The sequence below is a fragment of the Choloepus didactylus genome, chromosome 1 (genome assembly GCF_015220235.1).
Source record: "Choloepus didactylus isolate mChoDid1 chromosome 1, mChoDid1.pri, whole genome shotgun sequence".
In the NCBI taxonomy this organism is placed as follows: domain Eukaryota; kingdom Metazoa; phylum Chordata; class Mammalia; order Pilosa; family Megalonychidae; genus Choloepus; species Choloepus didactylus.
This window is the reverse complement of record NC_051307.1, coordinates 108,170,993-108,193,089: the sequence shown is the minus strand read 5'-3', so window position 1 is coordinate 108,193,089 and position 22,097 is coordinate 108,170,993. Positions and strand designations below refer to the sequence as shown.

Genomic DNA, 22,097 nt, shown 5'->3' with positions numbered 1-22,097 from the left:
GCAACCTGGACATTTTGATATTTTGATGTGTTCTCACTGGAATTTAGACCCTGAAGCATCGTTGCTCAAGCTCCTGTCCAGCTAGTGTTATGACAGGGTTTCCCTGAATGCCAGAAGCTAACCAAAAACAAACAAAGAAACAAAAAACAAAAAACAAAAAAAGGAAAAAAAACAAAACACCTTTCCCCAGTCCTTGCAGAGTGACCTGTGTGAGGTCTCCATCAGGGCTTATCCATATGAGTTTGGAGAATAGCTTGAGGCCAAAGTGTAGGGGACTCCCTGATTCTTTCTGTGCATGTGTCTTACCTTGGCCATGTGCTTGTGGCCCTGGAAACTCCCCCCTCCCCCATTTACATGGATATGAGTGCCCCCTCTTCCCCAGGAAACAGTTTCCTCATGCTGCCAGTCCTGGGCATTGCTATATGTCCTATAGCCAGCAATCTCTTGCCCCAGGCAGCCACTTGACCGCTCTCCCACAGCATTCTGTAGGAGAGTTCTGTGAGCTGCCTTCCGCACACAGGCAAATTCTGGGATGGCACATTCCTCAGGCCTTCACCAGGCAGATTGGGCCAGCCATACATGCACCCCATATGTGCATGAGGGTTACTCTGCTCCCCCTGGAACCAGGACCAGGAACTTGCACTGGTAGCATGAGCCAGTTCAGGATTGATCTGGGGAGGGGTGGGGAAGAGGCAAACCAGTGTGTCACAAGATCCTACCACTTCTAAATAGACTTTTTCTTGATTTGGCACTTGCCCTATGACTATAGTCCTTTGATTTCTGGAGCTTTGAGAAGAATGTTTCTGCTAGTTCTTGTTGGTTGTTCACATCTTCTGTGTGGGGATGGATCTCTGTAGCATCTCACTTTGCCATCTTGAGTGGGGTGAGAGCCAGCAGTGTATCTTAAAGGGAACCATTGAATAAGAGCAGGAAAGTGATATGACCAGTTTTCTGAGTGAAAAAGCTCACTCACCCTGGATGCCAGGAGACCAGGCAAGGGAAATGAATGTCTGAATGAGGGCAGTAGAAGTAGGAAGGTGAGGAAGGGCAGAAGATTTTTTTAAAGGTAAAATCAATAGGACTTGGTGTTTGATTAAATGCAGCATGTGGATGGGAAAGAACATAGGTTGAATACCAGGTTTTCAGGTTGGGTGTTTGCTCCAGCAAATACCATGAAATGGGTTGGCTTAACAATTGAATTTATCAGCTGATAGTCTGTGCTTTAAAAAAAAAAAAAAAAAAAAAAGTTTTATTGAGATAAATTCACATACCACACAATCCATGTAGTTTATAGTTTTGAGGTTGAGAAAATGTCCAAAGGAAGGCATCATTGAGGTGATACTTTCTTCCTGAAACTGGCAGCTGGTGATCCTTGGCTCCTCTGCCACATGGCAAAGCACATGGTGATGTCTGCTGGTCTCTTCCTTCTCTTCCAGGTTCCCTTGCTTTCAGTTTCTTGCTTCTGTGGCTTTTTTTTTTTTTTTTTTAAATCGCTCTCTGTATTCATTCCTTTTATAAAGGACTGCAATAATAGGATTAAGACTCATCACAAATGAGGTGGATCACACTTTAACTGAAGTAGCCTCATCAAAAGGTCCTACTTACAATGGGATTACCCTTACAGAAATGGATTATGTTTCAAACCACCACAGGCATTAAATGGTGACACTATTAATTGAAAACAAGTATGTGAGCAATATATTTGTTTGGGGTCAAGGTGGGGGGAATCTATCGAACAGGGAGAGATGACAAATTCCTATCTGGATATATTCAATTTGAGATGTCTGGTGGTTAAGTGAAGGTGTCTTTTGGTTAGTACACTGTTCTGAACAGAGTTCAAGAGAGTGGTTTTTTGAGTTAGGAACAGATTGGGAAGTCATTAGCATGTAGGCAGCAACTGATTTTATTTATAGTGCATGGATGAGTTTGCTTAGGGAGAAAGTAGAGAAATGAGAGGAGTGAGCAGAGAAGGGAGTCCTATATGACAATAGTCACAGAACTCAAGTGTGGAGTGTCACAGAGAACACTACAGATCTGCATTTTCACTCTCACTATGGCTCCTCCTCCATGGGTCTATTTTGTTGTCCTTTGGAGCCACTGCCCTACTTTCCTCCAGGGAGATGACTATTGGGTATTCTTGCACCTGAGTTTGATCACCCTGCAGTCGAACTTTCTTGATAGGGCTAATGAGAGGGGCTGTTTTATGCCATCTTACTCAGCCACATCAAGTCCTGGGGTGTCATGCATGTCAGGAGGCAGTCTATGATTACAGAAAAAATGTACTTTGGAATAAGACCCAAACACCAATTCTTGATTTTACTTCTTTGAGCCCCATTTCCTCATATACAATGGAAATAGTAATACAGTCTATTTTGTAAGAGATTGTGAGGATTAAGGGAGTTCACATAGGTCATATATTTGAATGACCAGTCCCCCATTCCAGAAAATGTTTTATCTTCTGAGGTTACTTTCGTTTATCTATCTGTGTGTGTGTGTGTGTGTGTGTGTGTGTGTGTGTGTGGAGAGAGAGAGAGAGAGAGAGAGAGAGAGAGAGAGAGAGAATGTTGGTTAGGAGTCTAGACACTGCTTAAAGCACTTTCATATGAATCAACCCCTTTCATCTTTGCAACCCAACAAAGTGGATGTTATTACAAGGGAAAGCATGGTGGTTAAACGCTCAGCCTGGTTTCAAATCTCCCAAGTATACAACTTGTCCAAGGTCGTCAGGTCGTTAGAGCGGAGCTTGGATTAAAACCCAAGCTATCTGACTCTGGGCAGCAAATCCGGTCCTAGGACGGGCCTTTTTGGCTGCCGGGCAGTGGTTCCGGGATTGATACCTAGGTTGACTTTTGCCGCTCCCTGGGAGTGATCTTTGTAGAAGAAAAATCTCATACTACTCCCTTAGTTAGAATGTTACAATCCTTTTGGTGTAACTCTCAATCTCTTTGTTAACAGGCCTTTCAATGACCTAATCGACATTATTTTCAAGGCTGCATAACTCGTATTTCTTTCCATATTTGTGCTATGATTTACTTAGCCAGAACTCAGTCTTTAGATTCAGTATTCTCAATCCTCCGCCAGCGCTTTGCCTCTCAATTAGCATGCACTCAATAAATGCTTACTGAATGTATGTATGAATGAACCAAAGAACCACCAAACAGAGACGCAGAAGGGGGTCTGTCTGGGAGTTCCAAAGTTCGGGAGGGGACACCGGGGCGGGCAGTAGCTGTCACGTGACGGGGCGGGTCACATCCCATGTGCTCCGCGGCGCCCGGCGGCCCGGGCGCAACTCCGCCCTTTGCGCCGGTCACGTGGGGGCGCCGGCTGCGCCTGCGGAGAAGCGGTGGCCGCCGAGCGGGATCTGTGCGGGGAGCCGGAAATGGTTGTGGACTACGTCTGTGCGGCTGCGTGGGGCTCGGCCGCGCGGACTGAAGGAGACTGAAGGTAAAGCCGCCATGTCCGGGCCCGACCCGGCCCCCCCATCCCCTCCCCCCCGCATCCGCCGCCATCCGGGCCGGGACTCGCCACCCTTCGCCGCCGCCCCGGCGCCCTAGCCCCGCTCCCGGAGCCAGGGCCCCAGCCCACCAAGGCCCGATCCCCGGCCCACGTGTGCCCGGCTCGGCCAGGCCTGGTTCCTGGGTGGGGGTGGGGGTGCGCAGGCCCGGAATATGCGAGCCCCGTGGGCTGGGAGGGCGCCGAGCTCGTCGGCTGGGAAGTGCCACCTCGGCCCGACTCGAGGAGGCCCCGCGGCCGCAGGCATCGCGGCTCCGGGCCCGTCGCCCCCTCCCCCCTTCTCGGTCGGGCCGCCGGGAAGTGACACGTTGTTCTTTGGCACTGGCCGGCGCTGCGCTGGGAGGGCGCAGCGGGGGGAGGCGGCGGCGGCGGCGGCGGGCAGGGAGGAGCCCCCGGCCCCGCCCGCCCTCCGGGCAGACCCTCACTTGCTTGAAACCGGCTCTTTTTCGGCCGCCGCCCGCCCTTCCTGGCCTCCTCTTCTGGGCTGCAGCAGGCTTCACCTTCAGTCCCGCGCGGGTGCCCTCGCGGCAGGCATACCTTGTGTGTTCCTGGGCCAGGCCCCGAACCCGGTGTCCCCGGGTGGGGGGTGGGGAGGCTACGGCCGAAGCAGCTAGTTCCGTTTGTGATCCGGGAGCCTGGTGCCAGCGAGACCTGGAATTTCCGGTCTGGTTGGTCTTGGGCCCCGCGGAGCCAGGTTGATACCCCTCACCTCCCAATCCCAGGCCCTCGGATGCCCAGAGCCTGTAGGCCGCACCGTGGACTTATTCTTAACCGAGGGGGTGAGTGAGGGGTCTGTTTCATCAGGTCGGGGGGTGGTTGGAGGTGATGCGGGTTTGACACCGTGTTCTGCTCCTTCACCACCTTGGCGCCTCCGGGGCTCCTGATTTGGACCCAGCCCTTGCATCAACCCTTCCCCCATTCCATTTGTCTTAAGCTTGGGTGCCTTCCCCTTTCCAAGCTCCACTCTTTCCCAACAGGTGTTGGGGGGACCCTGATGTGGCACCAAATGAAATGAACAAAGCTTCACAGCCCACAGGCCCCCCGCCCGCCCCATCCCCTGGACTCCCGCAGGTAATTAGAGATGAATGCTGAGGAAATAGTAGAGACTGGGGTGGGGGTGGTGATGAGGGAGACCAGGTTCAGGAATAGGTTCCAACTTCTGGATTTTCCCACCCCCATCTGTGTCAGTGCAAAGTGCAGCTGTCTGCTGCCAAATTGAGACAGGGCCCTGGGCTGTCCCTAGGGGCTGTCTTGGGAAGGGGGTATGTGGACTGCTGAGGCTCTTGTCACAGATCTACTCGCCTTACTTCACCAGCTTGGGTTTCTGTCCACCCGGGTTTCCCCTCTTGCTGAACTCTGATCTCCCCCTTCAGCCAGCGTTTCCCCCGGGGCAGACAGCACCGGTGGTGTTCAGTACGCCACAAGCGACACAAATGAACACGCCTTCTCAGCCCCGCCAGGTGAGGGGCTCTGGGGAGGGGAGTAGGGGGCCTGGGTGGGAGCCATGGAGGATTTAGGCCATATTGGGCCTAGGATGGAAACTCTGGAGGCCCTGTACCTGGCCTCAATTTCCTGACAGTTGCTCTGTGTTCTTTCATGCGGCTCTGTACTTTGTGCTGTTGATTACTTATGGTGGCTGGCCCCTTGAGGGGTATGTAGTTGGTGGGGTGGCATTACTGGGGTTCTGGTGCCTCTGAGAATTGGGGGCAGTGCTTGGGGCCAAATGCAAACTCCTGCTTTCCTGTTTCCTCCTTTTATTTGGAGGTTGCCATTGCTCCATTGCCTTCCCTGCTTTCTACTTGGACTGTGGTCCAAGAGAACACTCCAGCTGGTTCTTGCCTTTCTCTGTTCCCCATGTTTTTCCTTACTGAGTGGAAGGATTCTTGTCCTACCTTGTTGCCCCCTTCCCTTATCACCTTGGGGGTAATTCTTTTCTTTCCTGTCCCCATGTGCTCTCAGGGAGGATTCAGGTCTTTGCAGGTAAAATCCTTTTCCTAATCCTTGACCTCTCCTGGTCTTACCCTTACCTTCCACCCTAGTCAGAGGCTACACACAAAGACTGGGAGTTTTCAGGGTGGGGACCTGTTTGCTGTACAGGTCCTCAGACTGAGGCTGACTACTGCATGTTAGGGGCTAAATTTTGCAGCGAGCGTATCTGGAAACTGGGGAACTGTTGCATGTTAGAGGTTAGCTTCTCTTCAGTACCTTAGGGTGGAGCAGTGCATGTTGGGTTATATGTTGCCTGAAAGGGCCTACTTAGGCATGATGCACCTGGGTGTTAGGAGCCCCTGCAGAGGGGTAGTCTGGTGGAGGTGACATGAGTATGTATGCATGGCAGTGAGGAGTAAAACATACGCAGGATGCAAAGTGTATACCTGAATTTGGAGGCCATGTGTGAATACAAGTGAGTAGGAGGCCATTAGTTGGAAAACTGGGTCTTGGAAGAATTGGTCCCCAGTGCTCCAAAGCCCCCAGCACTTCTCTCCAGACTACAGCAACTTTTTGGAGTGGCCATTTTGCTGTCCCCTTCCTCTCCTTCCCGATGCCAACTACCTTCCTCCCTCCTGACAGCACTTCTACCCTAGCCGGGCCCAGCCCCCGAGCAGTGCAGCCTCCCGAGTGCAGAGTGCAGCCCCCGCCCGCCCTGGCCCAGCTGCCCATGTCTACCCTGCTGGATCCCAAGTAATGATGATCCCTTCCCAGATCTCCTACCCAGCCTCCCAGGGGGCCTACTACATCCCTGGACAGGTGAGGCTGGAGGCTTGGGGGCTGGAAGCCATAGGACCTTGTCCCCCCCAACCCTCACCTTCCCTACCCTGACCCTCCAGTGCCATCTCTTCTCTAGAGGTGGGACTTCCTTCTGGTCATTGCCCAGAGTTGGCTTGTTCTGTTCTGCCCTCCATTCTCTTTGTAGTCTGATGTGGTACTCATAGCTCCTTTAATCCCTTCTCTCCTCCCCTCCCCTTCCCCCCACCAGGGGCGTTCCACATATGTTGTCCCAACACAGCAGTACCCTGTGCAGCCAGGAGCCCCCAGCTTCTATCCGGGTGCAAGCCCTACAGAGTTTGGGACCTACGGTAAGCTGGGGAGGAAGTCAGAGGTGACAGTGCCAGGGAGCATCTAAACTGATCTACTTACTTCTAAAGCATTAAGACCCATCCCAGGCTTGGCTCTTGGTCTAAAAATGATAGGGTTGATAGATGGTAGGGACTGGTGCTTAATATTTAACTGGCAGTGGTGTGGGGGAGAAGATTTGATTCTATTGCCAAGAGAGTTGGGGCCTTCCTCAGGTCAAGGAATGTAGGATCAGGCACTGGCTTGGGGGCCTGTCAGTAAGCATTCCTCGTGACATGCCTTCCATGGTTTGGGAGAGCCCATGTAACATGGCTTTGGGAGGGTTTTGTAGCTATTTTTCATTTATATTCTAGGGAAGGATTAGTCTGTCTTTTATGGCAGTGGTTTCCAAAACTTTGATCACCTATCAGGATAAATTTTGAGTATGTACCTCTAATACGTGTATATTTTTGTTTGTTAATACATATGCATAATTTAAACAAAACCCTTGTGTCTTTGTCTATAAAAACAAGTGAAAATTAGGGAAGAGTTTAAAAAATACACCCCCCTTTAAAGACCATTGCTTTAAGGTATTAATTTTCCTCATTCTGGGTCCAGTTCATAATGTTTCTTTTTGTTTCCTTGCTCCTTAGCAAAGGGCTTTAGAGAGTCAAACCGAACTCAGGTTGAGTGGAACAGGGTTGGCAAATCTGTTTTTCTCAGTCCTGGCCAAAGACCTGATTCTGTTTCAGGTTAAGTAGTTGTGGCGCTCTCAGAGTTTGTGTGTACGTGTTCTGGGTTGGTGCATACACAGTACCTTATGGGGTAGAGAGGAACAGATAGAAGTCTTTCGGTAGCTGGCGTGTGGTGAGGAAGGAGTGTCTGCCTACAAGGTGTGCGGGTGTCAGTGTCAGGAATTCTTGTAAACGCAGTTCAGACTGGTTCCCCAGCTTGGATAGACACCTACTTCCCTGGGGGAGGAGGGCGGGGCAGGGCAAGGGGCCGGCTGTGGGTGATGAGAGGTTCAAGCAGGCATTTGTGTGTGGTTGGGCCCTGACGCTGCTACCCTTCTTCCTGTCTACTCCCCCCACCCCCTCAGCTGGTGCCTACTACCCAGCGCAAGGCGTGCAGCAGTTTCCCACTGGCGTGGCCCCCGCCCCAGTTTTGATGAACCAGCCACCCCAGATTGCTCCCAAGAGGGAGCGTAAGACGGTGAGTAGCAGCAAGTAGCCCTGGGACATTTGGGAAGGGGAGACTCAAGGTTAGGAGCTGCTGGGGCATTGTGGGTCAGGGAGTGTGAGGAAGGAGATTGTCAGCTGAAAGTGGGCAGAGAATGGGGGTCTGTGGAGTGCTCAGGTTCTTTGTAGGGCCTCAGATTTCAGTGTAGAAGACTCTTATGGAAAGACTGGAGTGGCTAGTGGGAAAATTCCTGAGAGACCTGGGCTCTGGGGGTCTACAAGAACTGTGCTTGGTTTTGGGTTTCTGGTGGCTTGCCTTGGAAATGGTTTGTTTCCAGTGCCCCCCCCCCTCCCCGCCCCTTAGTTCTGGTAGTTCTCTGGGCCTCCGCCTCTGCTCAGTCCTCAAGCTCTGGGCGTGGTGCCCAGAATAGGGTGCCAGGGCTGGGGAAGCCGCTGAGTCACCCTGGCTCCACCTACTGGATTTGGGCCCTGCCCCCAGAGATCAGGCAGACTAGCTGCAAGTGAGCCACATGGGTGTTAAATGGGGGTCCTGGGCCCCAGTGTTTGTAGCCACTAACTTGGGGACTGTTGGTGGGGCAGGGGTGAGGGAGGCAGGGGCATTGTGATGTACTGGGCTGCTCTGTGAGGTCAAGGATCTCCTAGGGGTGGGGGCCAGGTCAAGGACTACAAGAGCAGGTGAATGGGTTGACAGTAGAACTCATGGGGTTTCTGGCACTCACTCACCTGCTTCCCAGTGGGGGGTGGGGGGGTGGCCTGGAGCCTAGGAGTAGGGTCAGGGTGGAGAGGTGCTCACCGCTTATCCCGTAACTTTTTTTTCCCAGATCCGAATTCGAGATCCCAACCAAGGAGGGAAGGATATCACAGAAGAGATCATGTCTGGGGCCCGTACCACCTCCACACCCACCCCTCCCCAGGTATGGTCTCTCTGCCCCTTGAGTGACTACCTGGCTGTGAGTTTGGCTGTTTTGCTCAGAACCCCCAAGTCCCTTGATCCTTTCCTTCAACTAAAGGATTTATTTCCCTGCTTTACTGGATCTCTAGGCAGAGCTAAATAGAAATGGCCTAGGAAAAAAAGGTTGTGGGATTCTTCAGGGCAAACTTGGTAACTTTGTTTGTGTCCTGCAGATGGGAGGCGGTCTGGAGCCTCAAGCTAATGGGGAGACGCCCCAGGTTGCTGTCATTGTCCGGCCAGGTAAGTAAGCAGGTGGAATAGAGCTTTTATGGGGAAAAGGAGTGCAATGATTTGTGATACCGAGTAGGTGGAACAATGGAACTGGGAGGAGAATGACTTTTAGGTTTCAAGTAGTGAGATTTTGAGTGTAAATGGGCTTTTGGGTGAGAAGGGGGAAATAGCTTAGATGGGAGAAGTTGGAGGAGGGTGTTAAGTTGGAATGTCTTAGTTGGGAGAAGGAGGAGGAGGAACAGCAGCAGTGAAGAACTTGCCTTTAATTACTCTTCCTTCCTGTGGTGCAGATGACCGGTCTCAGGGAGCAATCATTGGGGGTCGGCCAGGGCTGCCTGGCCCAGAGCACAGCCCTTCAGAATCCCAGCCTTCATCACCTTCTCCGACCCCATCACCACCCCCAATCTTGGAACCGGGGTCTGAGCCTAATCTTGCAGTCCTCTCTATTCCTGGAGACACTCTGACAACGGGGATGATACAAATGTCTGTAGAAGAATCAGCGCCCATACCCCATGATACTGGGGAGCCATATTGCCTGTCTCCAGAACCTACTGCCCTCTCTGAACCCATACTGGAGGTAGAAGTGACACTTAGCAAACCAGTTCCAGAATCTGAGTTCTCTTCCAGTCCTCTCCAGGTTCCCACGCCACTTGCATCTCACAAGGTGGAAATTCCTCATGAGCCTAATGGTGTGGTTCCATCTGAGGATCTGGAACCAGAGGTGGAGCCAAGCCCAGAGCTTCCCCCTCTCTCTCCCCTGACTTGCCCCTCTGAACCTCCTGTGCCCATTGCTCCAACTGTCCAACCTGAGGAACTGGTCAACGGAGCCCCCTCGCCACCAGCTGTGGACTTAAGCCCATTGAGTGAGCCCAAGGAGCAGGCCAAGGAGGTGACAGCATCAGTGTCTCCCCCCACCGTCCCCTCTGCCACTCCAGCTGTGGCTCCTCCAGCTACTTCCCTGGCTCAGGAGGAGGAAATCGAGGAAGAGGAAGAAGAGGAAGAAGAAGGAGAAGGAGGAGAAGCTGAGGGTGAGAAAGGAGGAGAGGAACTGCTCCCTCCAGAGAGCACCCATGCCCCAGCCCACCTGCCCCAGAATTTGGAGGCAGCAGCAGCCACCCAAGGTAAGGTGTGGCTGGATGGTAGAGGTGGGGCAGACTGGTTGGTGTGGTTCCTTCTCTCACTGATGACCTCGCATTTGTGCCATTGTGTCGGGGTCACAGAAGCACTGATGGAACCTAGGAGAACTAGAATGAGGAATTGTAAATCTAGAGAGTGCATGATGGGAGTAAAGGAGATACTTTTTATTCTTCCCAGGAATTAGGGGTACTCCTTAAATTGCTCCCACCTTTTTTTTTAAATAGTGGCAGTATCTGTGCCAAAGAGGAGACGGAAAATTAAGGAGCTAAATAAGAAGGAGGCTGTGGGAGACCTTCTAGATGCCTTCAAGGAGGTAAGGAGGAAACAAAGTAGCCAAGGGGAGAGGGCAGAGTTTGGGTATAGAACACAGAACAGTGGTCATTCTGTAACCAAAACTTGATGTTCCATGGTTACAGGTGAACCCAGGAGTACCAGAGGTGGAAAATCAGCCTCCTGCAGGCATCAGTCCAGGCCCAGAGTCTGAGGGCAGCAGCATGTCCCCAAGGCCTGAAGAGACAGAGGAGACCTGGGACTCAAAGGAAGACAAAATTCACAATGCTGAGAACATTCAGCCTGGGGAGCAGAAGTATGAATATAAGTCAGGTATGCTGAAGGAAGGGTTGAGAATGACTGAGTGCTCTTGTCAGGACCCCAGGTGAATGGCTCATCCTCTCTTCTTGCAGATCAGTGGAAACCTTTAAACCTTGAGGAGAAAAAACGTTATGATCGTGAGTTCCTGCTTGGCTTTCAATTCATCTTTGCCAGTATGCAGAAGCCAGAGGGATTGCCCCATATCAGTGATGTGGTATTGGACAAGGTTGGTGGGCATAAGGGTGTGTATGTGGGGTTAATTTTGGGCCGAGTGGGCTGGATGCACTGGGGAGGAAGGAGCCTGAGATTCTGAAGGAGTAGTCAATAGCCACAGCCTGTGTATGAGACCTTCTCTGTTCTCTTTGCAGGCCAATAAAACACCACTGCGACCACTTGATCCCAGCAGACTACCAGGCATAAATTGCGGCCCAGACTTCACTCCACCCTTTGCCAACCTTGGTCGACCAGCCCTTAGCAATCGTGGGCCCCCAAGGGGTGGGCCAGGTGGGGAGCTGCCCCGAGGGCCGGTGAGTGGGACTGGTAGAGGAGCAGATGGGCATGGGGTGTGAGAGTGGGTGGCTCCCTTGTGTCTCCTTGTTGGGGATCCGAGAGCAGTCTGCCAGGGAGGTGTGAGGTGGCGTTGTCACGTGTTGTGCTGACTAGTTCTGTATCGTCTCTTGTCCTTATCCCTTGTTTAGCAGGCTGGCCTGGGACCCCGGCGCTCTCAGCAGGGCCTCCGAAAGGAACCTCGTAAGATCATTGCAACAGTGTTAATGACTGAAGATATAAAACTGAACAAAGCGGAGAAAGCCTGGAAACCCAGCAGCAAGCGGACGGCAGCTGATAAAGACCGAGGGGAAGAGGATGCTGATGGCAGCAAAACCCAGGTATTGACAAGTCCTGCTTTTGGTCCCCATTCCTTCTCAGGCTCTGCCCTCTGAGCCAGTTGTGTCCTTTTTGTTTCTGTCCATCCTTTTCACTAGCATCTGCCTAGTTCCCACCACCCTCTCTTGTCCCTCCCAGCAGCTTCTGTTCTGAAAACTTCACTGGATCCCATGTGTCTTCCTCCAGGACCTGTTCCGCAGGGTACGCTCCATCCTGAATAAGCTGACACCCCAGATGTTCCAGCAGCTGATGAAGCAGGTGACACAGCTGGCCATTGATACCGAGGAACGCCTCAAAGGAGTCATTGACCTCATCTTCGAGAAGGCCATTTCAGAACCCAACTTCTCTGTGGCCTATGCCAATATGTGCCGCTGCCTCATGGCGGTTAGTTTCCACCGTTGTTTTCGAACCCACTGTTTTCTAAATCTCATGGTCTTGCATCCCATTCCTATTCCTAGGTCTTGAGTTGAGCTTTTTGGTTACCCCCAGCCTGTGCTGTTGATGGCAGCCAGGAGGAGGCATAGTTGGGGCCAGAGGTCTTGCTGAGTCAGGTAGTTAAAGACCCCTAGAGGGCTTTCACTGTCCTAGATTAGTCTGAGTATGACATTTTCTGACTTACAGCTGAAAGTGCCCACAACGGAAAAGCCAACAATGACTGTGAACTTCCGAAAACTGCTATTGAATAGATGTCAGAAGGAGTTTGAGAAAGACAAAGATGATGATGAAGTTTTTGAGAAGAAGCAAAAAGAGATGGATGAAGCCGCTACGGTGAGAGAACACCCACCCACTGCTAATGCCACCACCTGCTTGCCATTTTCTCCCACCCAGATGTCCTGATACTACTCAGCTGTAGAATGTGGGGTGGGGCTAAGAGGAGTGGGCATAGTGGTGGTTTGGGGTGTTTCTCTACCTTAAGACATGAGTGCTGCTGCTAGGTGTAGACATCTAGATAGCAGAGAAGGGTTTTAAAGCAGAGTGGCTGAGTATCTTGACATGATCCCTGTTCCTTGACTGGCAGGCAGAGGAACGGGGGCGCCTGAAGGAAGAGCTGGAAGAGGCTCGGGACATAGCCCGGCGGCGTTCTCTAGGGAACATCAAGTTTATCGGGGAGTTGTTTAAACTGAAGATGTTAACAGAGGCAATAATGCATGACTGCGTGGTCAAACTACTTAAGAACCATGACGAAGAGTCCCTTGAATGCCTTTGCCGTCTGCTCACTACCATTGGCAAAGACCTGGACTTCGAGAAAGCCAAGGTAGGGGTCCTGGAGGCTGAAGTGTGGGCCTGCTGTACACTGATGATCTTGTTGGGCCGTCGTGTCTGGGCCACTGAGCCACAGTGATGAAGCAGAGGGCCCAAGGAGGAGCAGGGAGGTATGAGGTATTAGAAGTTCCTGATCTGGTCCTTTTGCTTGTCCCTAGCCCCGAATGGATCAATATTTCAACCAGATGGAAAAAATTATTAAGGAAAAGAAGACATCATCCCGCATCCGCTTCATGCTGCAGGATGTGCTGGATCTGCGACGGGTATGTGTCCTCTTCCCACAGCTAGCCTGCTGCCTCTGACCCTGCAGCCCACAGTTCCCAACACTGCCTTATCTGGCCTTCCCTGAGGTAATTATGGTGTGACTGGCCTCCTCTTTCCACAGAGCAATTGGGTGCCACGCCGAGGGGACCAGGGTCCCAAGACCATTGATCAGATCCACAAGGAGGCTGAGATGGAGGAGCATCGGGAGCACATCAAAGTGCAGCAGCTCATGGCTAAGGGCAGCGACAAGCGTCGGGGTGGTCCTCCAGGCCCACCCATCAGTGAGTTTGAGGCTTTACCTCTCCAGGCCAGGGGAGTAAGGGACTATGAGATGCTGTGATTTCCTCTGATGACTTCCTATTAGTGCCACGTGTCTGGGCCACTGAGACCCCATGATGGAACTGAGGATCTGAGGAAGGGGGAGGGTGGGGTGACCTAAGGGGAAGAGGCTCTTGGGACTTACTCATCATCCCAGTATATCCTTCTTTTTGTCCCAGGCCGTGGCCTTCCACTTGTGGATGATGGTGGCTGGAACACAGTCCCCATCAGCAAGGGCAGCCGCCCCATTGACACCTCACGACTCACCAAGATCACGAAGGTAGCGGTGTGTGTGTTGGGGGTGTTGATGGTGGCAGGGAGGGTAGAGAGGTATTAGCCAGCCAGCGGAGACTTGGATCTTGGCTCCTTCCCTAGCTTTTCTGAGGTTGGGAGGGTGACAGCTGAAGTTGTCCTCTTAGACTAACTGGTTAGATTGTTCAGGGACAGGGCTACCATGTTGCTTAACTCTGGGGTCTGTTCACGTTGGTCTAGGCCAGGTTGGGAAACTGGCATGCATACATTCTGTACCTCCCATGAGCTAAGAATGGTTTTTATATTTTTGAATGTTTGGAAAAAACCTAAGTACTTTGTGTCATGTGAAAATTATAAGAAATGCAAATTTCAGTTTCCAAAAATAAAGTTTACTGGAACACAGCCACACTCAGTCCTGTAGCTGCTTTTGCACTGCTGCGGCAGAGTTGAGTAGTTGCAGCAGAGACTGTGTGACCTGCAAAGCCACCTGGCCCTTTACAGAAAAAGTTTTCTGATCCTTGGTCTCGGATAGTCACAAATTGTGTGGCTGTATATGGTGGTGCTGGCTGGGGGCATTGGCCAGGTCAGACTCATTCATGACACTTCCTTTACTTCCTCAGCCTGGCTCCATTGATTCTAACAACCAGCTCTTTGCACCTGGAGGGCGACTGAGCTGGGGCAAGGGCAGCAGCGGAGGCTCAGGGGCCAAGCCCTCAGATGCAGGTACGGAGGCCAGTGTTAAAGAGCTGAGCTCTTGAGGGCAGAGCCTCATCTACAAGGGAGGCTTTTAATACAAGGTGTTTAGGCATGTAGGAGGCATGCACTTGGGTTTAAGGATTGAACCGTTTTAGTGTTGGAGCTGGGACCAGGTTTCCTAAACTGGGAAGTAAGAAAGGACACAGAAAACAACAAGGGGGTTTTCATCTGAGTTTTCTGCCTCCCCAGTATCAGAAGCTGCTCGTCCGGCTACTAGTACCTTGAATCGCTTCTCAGCTCTTCAACAGGCAGTACCCACAGAAAGCACAGATAACAGACGTGTTGTACAGAGGTAAGATTTCCTAGGTGTTTTTGTCCTTCCCATGGAGAGCACTGTGATTGGGTTTGGGTTTCTCACACCTGTAGTGTTTGGTGCCTAGCTGAAGTTAGAAGTATTTCCTAATGCCAGGAACACGGCACAGCATTTACTCAGTATGTTGGATAATGACATGAGGGAGTGCCTGGGCAGAGCTGGTGGGGAACAATTTGCCTGGTTTTCTTGTAGGAGTAGCCTGAGCCGAGAACGAGGTGAGAAAGCTGGGGACCGGGGAGACCGCTTAGAACGGAGTGAACGGGGAGGCGACCGTGGGGACCGGCTGGATCGTGCACGAACCCCTGCCACCAAAAGGAGCTTCAGCAAGGAAGTGGAGGAGCGGAGTCGAGAACGTCCCACCCAGCCTGAGGGACTGCGCAAGGCAGCTAGTCTCACAGAGGATCGGGACCGCGGGCGGGATACTGGTGAGTGTCTTGGGAGAGGAATGGAAGGGAGAAGGGTGTTGGCTAGTTTGGAGTTAGCTGATGTGTTCGCTAGGAAGACTGAAACTGAAGAGTAAGTATCTTTGTTCTGTCTTCTCCCCTCTCAGTGAAGCGGGAAGCCGCTCTGCCCCCAGTGAGCCCACCGAAGTCCTCACTCTCTGAGGAGGAGATGGAGAAGAAATCCAAGGCCATCATTGAGGAATACCTCCACCTCAATGACATGAAGGTAGGCAGTGGGAGGAGGGATCTGAACAATTGAGAGTGGCAGGCCTGGAGTGTGGTTCTGGGCCCGACTGTGACCACTCTTTCCCTCCTGTGCCCTGCGCCCCCTACAGGAGGCAGTGCAGTGTGTGCAGGAGCTGTCTTCACCCTCCTTGCTCTTCATCTTTGTGCGACATGGCATCGAGTCCACACTGGAGCGCACCGCCGTTGCTCGTGAGCATATGGGGCGGCTGCTGCACCAGCTGCTCTGTGCTGGGCACCTCTCCACTGCTCAGTACTTCCAAGGGTATGATCGACTTTTGTGGCCTCCCACTTCTGTGTACCCACAAATTTTCCTTTCCTTTGTGGGACCCCCTCAGATTAAGTGCATACTCTTCAGCTGCTCTGGTCACCACTCCTTTTGGGGGTGGGGTGTGAACCATCTTTTGAAGGTGATCTTAGCTCGAGATAATTTCCCCATGTCCAGGTAGTATTTCTGGGGCTCCCAGTTGATTTTTAGCCATGCCGTGTTGCCCCAGGAGGGTGGGAGTCTAGTTTGTCTTTTCTAGAATGCCCTGTCTTGAATTCCCTTTGCAGACTGTATGAAATCCTGGAATTGGCTGAGGACATGGAAATCGACATCCCCCACGTGTGGCTTTACCTAGCAGAACTGGTAACACCCATTCTGCAAGAAGGTGGGGTGCCCATGGGGGAGCTGTTTAGGTAAGCCCTACTTGATGTAATTCAGGGCAGGTAAAGACAAGAGGGAAAGGAGAGGTAGGGAGGTGTGGAAGATCGGACATCTGGGTTTGGGGAGGAATGGGGTAGTGTTGAGAAGGCTTGTGGAACCTATCAATGCTGGGATTTTCTTTCCTTGTAGGGAGACTGCAAAGCCTCTGAGACCCCTGGGCAAAGCTGCTTCTCTGTTGCTGGAAATCCTGGGGCTCCTATGCAAAAGCATGGTGAGTAAGGGCCTTTCTGAGGGTGAGGTGTTCAGGACTCTTGTCCTACTGCTGGGTTTGGGCTGCTTGCATGATCTTAGCCTCATGGCCCTTTGGAGTGGGTAATGGTCATGGAAGTTCTGTATTGGAACCTTGAAGAGGAAATGCTGATGGCCGTTTCCCTCGGATGGGTTCCTATCCTGAGTTCTGGCCAAGGCTAGAGGGGAAAAGACCCTAGGCCTATGACTGATAGATTCATTTATTCATTCATTCAACTGGCGCTTTTTGAAAATTTATTATATACTAGATTCTGAGGATACAGTAGTGAATAAAGCTAGTTGGCAGAGGAAAAAAGACGACAGCTTAGCATAAAAAACAACAGTATAAAGTAAAGCATGAAATAAAATAGTTGAAATGGAGTGTCTAAGTACTGTGTGGTTGCAAAGGAGTATCTGTTTGGTAATGTTGATACAGAATCTTTCTTGGAAGGGCGCTAAAGCTGTTTTGTGAAAGTTAATTGGTGACTGGCAAGTGGAAAGTGGTAAAGATGAGAAAAGGCAAGTTGAGTGTGGTACTTAGCGGTGGTAAGAAGTTGGGATGTGTAGGTTTCAAAAAAGTTCAGCTCTCTGGAACCTGGAGCCATGAAACTTTGGCTTAAAAAGTATTGTTCTTTTGTGTCATATTCTCTTTCATCAATAGATAAAAATATATACCAGGATAATGTCTTTTTTTAAGAAAAGCATATTGAATTGCTTATGTGTGTCATCGAGTCTAAGCTGCCACAGGTTGTAGGTCCTATTTATGCGTTCCTAAAAAAGAAAAGACTTAACAGTCATACTATTTTTTTCTTTTGCTTTCTTATGGTCCTCATTTTAGAATGTAAGACAACTCAATTTTAATAGTGTTAAAATGTGAACAAATGAGCATATTTAAAATCTGTGAACTGCAGTAATATTTTGTTAAGGGCTCATGGCCTCATTCTGAATATCTGTTAGTATTCTGAATATCTGTTAGTATCTCTTGCCCCTTAGAAAAAATGGGCTCAGTCTTTGTGGTTAGTGTTGGGGTTGGGGGTAGGGGCATCTACTTCTAAAATTTTCCTTTGGAACTTGTATTTAGGGACCACATTAGCATACTTAGAAGTTGTCTCCCTCAGTAGCATTTGTTAATTGGAATAATGAAAAACCAAGCTGTTTCAGAAGAAGAAATGTATGTAATTGAGATTGGGAGACGAGGATGAGGTATTTAGATTTGGTTGTTTACCTTTTTGAGGTCTGGTAATTCTTTGAGAATCCCATGAAAGCTAATTGACATCCTTTCTAGAGACTTGAACCATTTCCCCAACCCTAATCTCTTTGCACTGTGGTGGATGAGTTCTTGTTTATTTGGATGGTCATTTGACTGATGTCTGTGCCCTGCCATAGGCTATAGGCATGGAGGACTGTTGTGTCTATTTGGTACCAGTATAGTATCCTTAGCCCCTAGCAGGCACCTAGTGGACTTCCAGTAAATATTTGTTGGGGTGAATGTTGTGGAGCTGTCAGGTACATGGAGAGGTGGGTTGGGGAGTTTGCTGAGTAGGTCTTGTTTTCCAGGGTTCCAAAAAGGTGGGGATGATGTGGCAAGAGGCTGGGCTCAGCTGGAAGGAATTTCTGCCTGAAGGCCAAGATATTGTTGCATTCATCGTTGAACAGGTTTGGTGCTGGTTAGGTTAATTCTAGTATTTGGGGCTGGGCATTCTTTCCCTACTGCCCTCATTTCTCTCGCATGGTATACTTTATAAATCTGTTGACTAAGGATGGGTTTTTTTTTGTTGCAGAAGGTGGAGTATACCCTGGGAGAAGAGTCAGAGGCCCCTGGCCAGAGGTCACTCCCCTCTGAGGAGCTGAGCAGGCAGCTGGAGAAGCTGCTTAAAGAGAATAGCAGTAACCAGCGGGTATCTGACTGGATAGAGGTATGTTGTTCTTAGATGTTGATTGGGAGAGAGGGAAAAGAAGGAGTAGTATTTTTTGGGGTGGGGTGGCAAGGATGAAGGAGACTGAAAGGCAAAATTTGAAACTTATGGGCCATTTGTTTCTCCTGCACAGGCCAACCTGAGTGAGCAGCAGGTAGCATCCAACACATTAGTTCGAGCCCTTATGACAACTGTCTGCTATTCTGCAATTATCTGTAAGAGGGGCTGGGGAGATAGAGGGAGTGAGGGTGGGCTCAACAAGACAAATGGTGGGAGGCATGTTTCAGTGTTTGCCTCCTGATTCTGAGCCATACTGAGAGAGCATTATTCCATTTATCCTTCTTTTCTATAGTTGAGACTCCCCTCCGAGTGGATGTTGCAGTGCTGAAAGCGCGAGCGAAACTGCTGCAGAAATACCTATGTGATGAGCAGAAAGAGCTGCAGGCACTCTATGCCCTCCAGGCCCTTGTAGTGACCTTAGAACAGCCTGCCAGTAAGAGCCAGGTTGCTGGGAGGGGTGGTGGGGTAGAGTGGACTGCCAGGCAGCAGGAGGTGGTTGTCACGTTGAGTTTGGTCATATTGAGGAGAAGGGGTCTAAACCCAGGAGGGGTAGTCATTGAAGAGCATAATGCCCTGATGGTTTGATTCCTTCCTTCCTCCTACAACCTTCTGTTATTTGTCTATAATTAGAAGGAGTTGGACTCAGCCTTGAAGGGTTAATTAACTACCTGTCTTGTGCCTAGCCATCTGTTAGATGCCAGGAGTACAGACGTGATAAATAACATCTTCCAGGTATCTGCCTGGCACGGGGGTGGGATGCTTTGCTTGCCTTGCCTCATTTAATCCTTAAAACTATTGTTGAGGGTAAATGGCATTCTCCGGACTGGGAGGCTAGTGCCTGAGGTTATTCATTCAGCAAATAGACATGTGCCAGGCACTGGGATGTTAGCACTGAATAAGTCAAGTACAGTTCCTGTACTTAACCTGGCAAAGACCAGCTTGGAGTCTGTAACAGGGTGATGAGTGTTGGAAGATGGGTCCTGCAGTGCTTTCTGGGGGAGTATACCTAGTCTGAGGGATGATGAGTGAGAACAAGCTAAGTGACAAGTGGAAAGGGAACACTTGAAATAAAGGAAGTATGTGTGAAGGGAGGCCCAGAGGTGGAAAGAACTACTTGACGCAGTGTAAGGAAGATGGGGAGCGGGGAGCATATCAACTAGTTGTAAGTGAGGCAGGATGGGGCTGGAGAGGTGGATGTGGGCCCAGTCATGCAAGGGCTATGTAAGCCTTGGGAAGAATTTTGGGCTTTGCCCTGTGGGCAGTAGAAAGCCTTTGTGGGAGTTTAAGCAGGAAGAGACTAACATACTAGATTTTAGTCTTAAGATCATCCTGGCCATTAGTGGGAAGAGTGATTTGGAATGGGGCGAGAGTGAATGTAGCAGAGCATTCAGCAGGAGTGTGCTGGTAAAATGACTCAGTGTCATGATGCTAATGGAGATGGGGGAAGGGTGGGGCATGATGCAAGAGAGCTGCTGACTTGATAGCTTTTTTTGTGTCACACTGGCCTGGGGAGGGGGGTGGTCAGGGGTTAGAAGTCAAGGATGACTCCCAGGATAGTTTTTAGGAGATGAGATGATATGGCGGTGCCATTCACTGGGGGGCAGGGAACACTAGGTCACGTTGAGTTTGGTCATATTGAGTTTGGTCATATTGAGTTTGCATTTCCTGGGGTGGGAATGGGGGAGGATCCAGAGATGTCATGTATGCAGCTGGAGACGGGGAGGCAGATCTGTGAGTTGCTGGCACATGGTATGTGCGAGTCTCATGAGTATATGGAATTGCCCTAGAGAGAGTATAGAGGGCCTGGGATAGAACCTGGAGGTTGTGAAGGACCCCAGTGGGTAGGGACCAAAGGAGGACAAGAGCCCTGTAAAAAAGAGACAATAGATTAAATTTTAGGAGCGGGAAATAGTGATGCTAGGTGCTGCTGAGAGTTCCATAGGAGTGGTCCCCAAAATTAAGGGCCTTTGGAGGACAGAAGTATGGAGGTCATCCTGACGAAACAGTAACTTGGTGGAAAAGGGGGCAGAATCTAGATTGGAAAGGACTTAGAAATCCTCCAGTGAGTTGGGAAAAAAAAAACAAGTAAGTGTAGGCAAAATCTTTTATTTGGCTTTAAGAAATGGTAGTTCAAAAGGGGGCCTTTTATGTTTAGAGGGGAGAAACTTGGGCTTGAAAATACAGGGCAAAGTGCTAATTGATTTTATAGGGTCCTTGGTGTGGGGGTGGGGTGAGGGTGGGGGTAGCAGTGTCCACAGGCGTGGTCTGTGGACTTGGGGGTGGGTGAGCACACCCTGAGGAACAACCTAGCCTGTGGCATCTCATAGATAGCTTAGTCAGGATTTCACCCAGGTTTGAACTCAAGCACCTGTCTGTACATTATTCGTTTCGCTACTTTGCCTCCCTTTGCTTTTATGGAGTATAAAGTTAAAGACGGCATGTGATGGATGCAATAGGTTGTGTTTGGGGGACTGGGGGTGTTACTGGGCAAGTGCTTGGGGAGGCTACCTAGCAGGCAGAGGTGGAGGAGAAAAGAAGTCAGAACAGGGTGATCCTCTTGAGCCAGTTGAATCTTGAAGGAATTCACTAGGAAGGTAACTAGAGAAGAGGTGCAAAAGCATGGGAGCTGGAGAGGAATGCATGTATTCAAGAGATGTGTGAGAAGTCAGTGAAAGTTGGGATGAAGTTTGTGAGGACTTGGTTGATCTGTTTCGGGGCCAGTAAATGTTCGAAGTTATATCTTTGATGTTTGTGACTGATACATCTGGGACTTTTGTGGTTCTCCACATTCAGGAGTACCTGAGTTTATATAGTTTTTCCCATTAAATCTATCATGAGTGGAGATGGTTGGAGCTGTAGAGGTGAGGCCGGGTGGGTTTGTTCCATGGCCAGGTGACACATTCCTGTGCACCAGTGTCTTAGGTCATGACATTAGCATTGTGTCAGAGGCCTAGTCACTCTGGAAGGGTCATACCCATAAATGTCAGGACTGTGGGTCAGGGCCTTGTGTAACAGTGGAGCTTTTGCCTCCATTCCCTTGGGAGGGACCCCTGAGGCTGGGCTGGGCTGGCTGTGGCTGGCTGCCTCTAACTGTTGCCTTGCCTGTTCATAGACCTGCTTCGGATGTTCTTTGACGCTCTATATGACGAGGACGTGGTGAAGGAGGACACCTTCTACAGCTGGGAGAGTAGCAAGGATCCCGCTGAGCAGCAGGGCAAGGGCGTGGCCCTTAAATCTGTCACAGCCTTCTTCAAGTGGCTTCGTGAGGCTGAGGAGGAGGAGTCCGACCACAACTGAGGGCGGGTGGGGCCGGGGACATGGAGCCCCATGGACATGCGGATGGCCCAGCCAGCCGCCCGGACTGCAGGGGGGCGGCAGCAGAGGCGGCGGCAGTGGGAGCCTGTAGTGCGGTGTGTCTGAGCTAATAAAGTGGCTGAAGAGGCAGGATGGCTTGGGGCTGCCTGGGGCCCCCCTCCAGGATGCTGCCAGGTGCCCTCTCGTCCCCCTGGGGCACAGAGATATATTATATATAAAGTCTTGAAATTTGGTGTGTCTTGGGGGGGACACCACCGCCTGCCCCTGGGGTCTTTTTTTATTTTCTGAAAATCACTCTTGGGACGGCTGTCCTCGCTGCTGGGGGCATATGCCCCAGCCCCCGCACCACCCCTGCTGCTGCCTGGGCAGGGGGAAGGGGGGGGCACGGTGCCTGTAATTATTAAACATGAATTCAATTAAGCTCACCGCCTCTCTGCTTTATGGCCTGCTCCCTC

At 50.8% G+C, this 22,097-nt stretch overlaps 1 protein-coding gene and 3 non-coding genes across 11 annotated transcripts; all 4 read left to right on the top strand.

Moving 5' to 3' along the window:
- The first annotated feature begins 3,307 nt into the window (after positions 1–3,307).
- EIF4G1 (eukaryotic translation initiation factor 4 gamma 1) lies at positions 3,308–22,062 on the top strand. Of its 8 annotated transcripts, XM_037839155.1 has the most exons (33): positions 3,346–3,444; positions 4,236–4,292; positions 4,491–4,584; positions 4,887–4,973; positions 6,085–6,261; positions 6,491–6,590; positions 7,667–7,779; positions 8,588–8,680; positions 8,892–8,958; positions 9,240–10,070; positions 10,311–10,399; positions 10,503–10,689; positions 10,770–10,903; positions 11,046–11,204; positions 11,376–11,564; positions 11,749–11,946; positions 12,184–12,330; positions 12,581–12,817; positions 12,984–13,088; positions 13,211–13,370; positions 13,587–13,687; positions 14,280–14,382; positions 14,605–14,707; positions 14,921–15,153; positions 15,279–15,397; positions 15,507–15,679; positions 15,970–16,095; positions 16,253–16,334; positions 17,909–18,007; positions 18,133–18,267; positions 18,401–18,482; positions 18,620–18,760; positions 21,440–21,624. In XM_037839155.1, exons 3-33 carry the CDS (start codon positions 4,525–4,527, stop codon positions 21,622–21,624), a joined length of 4,815 nt encoding a protein of 1,604 aa, XP_037695083.1. In that variant the 5' UTR covers positions 3,346–3,444; positions 4,236–4,292; positions 4,491–4,524. The 8 variants fall into 8 exon arrangements, with proteins under 8 accessions (XP_037695091.1, XP_037695106.1, XP_037695083.1 ...); XM_037839163.1 differs by lacking the exon at positions 4,236–4,292 and having other exon boundaries at positions 3,308–3,444; XM_037839172.1 differs by lacking the exon at positions 4,887–4,973 and having other exon boundaries at positions 3,347–3,444.
- Positions 10,125–10,192, top strand: LOC119510722. The gene has a single exon (XR_005212005.1). It is a non-coding gene; the product is annotated as a small nucleolar RNA SNORD66 (small nucleolar RNA).
- On the top strand, positions 12,852–12,925 carry LOC119510713. The gene has a single exon (XR_005212004.1). It is a non-coding gene; the product is annotated as a small nucleolar RNA SNORD66 (small nucleolar RNA).
- Positions 13,431–13,506, top strand: LOC119510706. Its single transcript, XR_005212003.1, has one exon. It is a non-coding gene; the product is annotated as a small nucleolar RNA SNORD66 (small nucleolar RNA).
- Positions 22,063–22,097: the final 35 nt, after the last annotated feature.

Excerpts from the sequence above, each read along its gene's own strand:
- EIF4G1 (XM_037839148.1), top strand. The coding sequence starts at position 4,525 with ATGAACAAAGCTTCACAGCCCACAGGCCCCCCGCCCGCCCCATCCCCT. Across the intron at positions 6,262-6,490 it reads CCTACTACATCCCTGGACAG|GGGCGTTCCACATATGTTGT; the intron begins GTGAGGCTGGAG and ends TCCCCCCACCAG. Across the intron at positions 14,383-14,604 it reads GGCCAAGCCCTCAGATGCAG|TATCAGAAGCTGCTCGTCCG; the intron begins GTACGGAGGCCA and ends CTGCCTCCCCAG.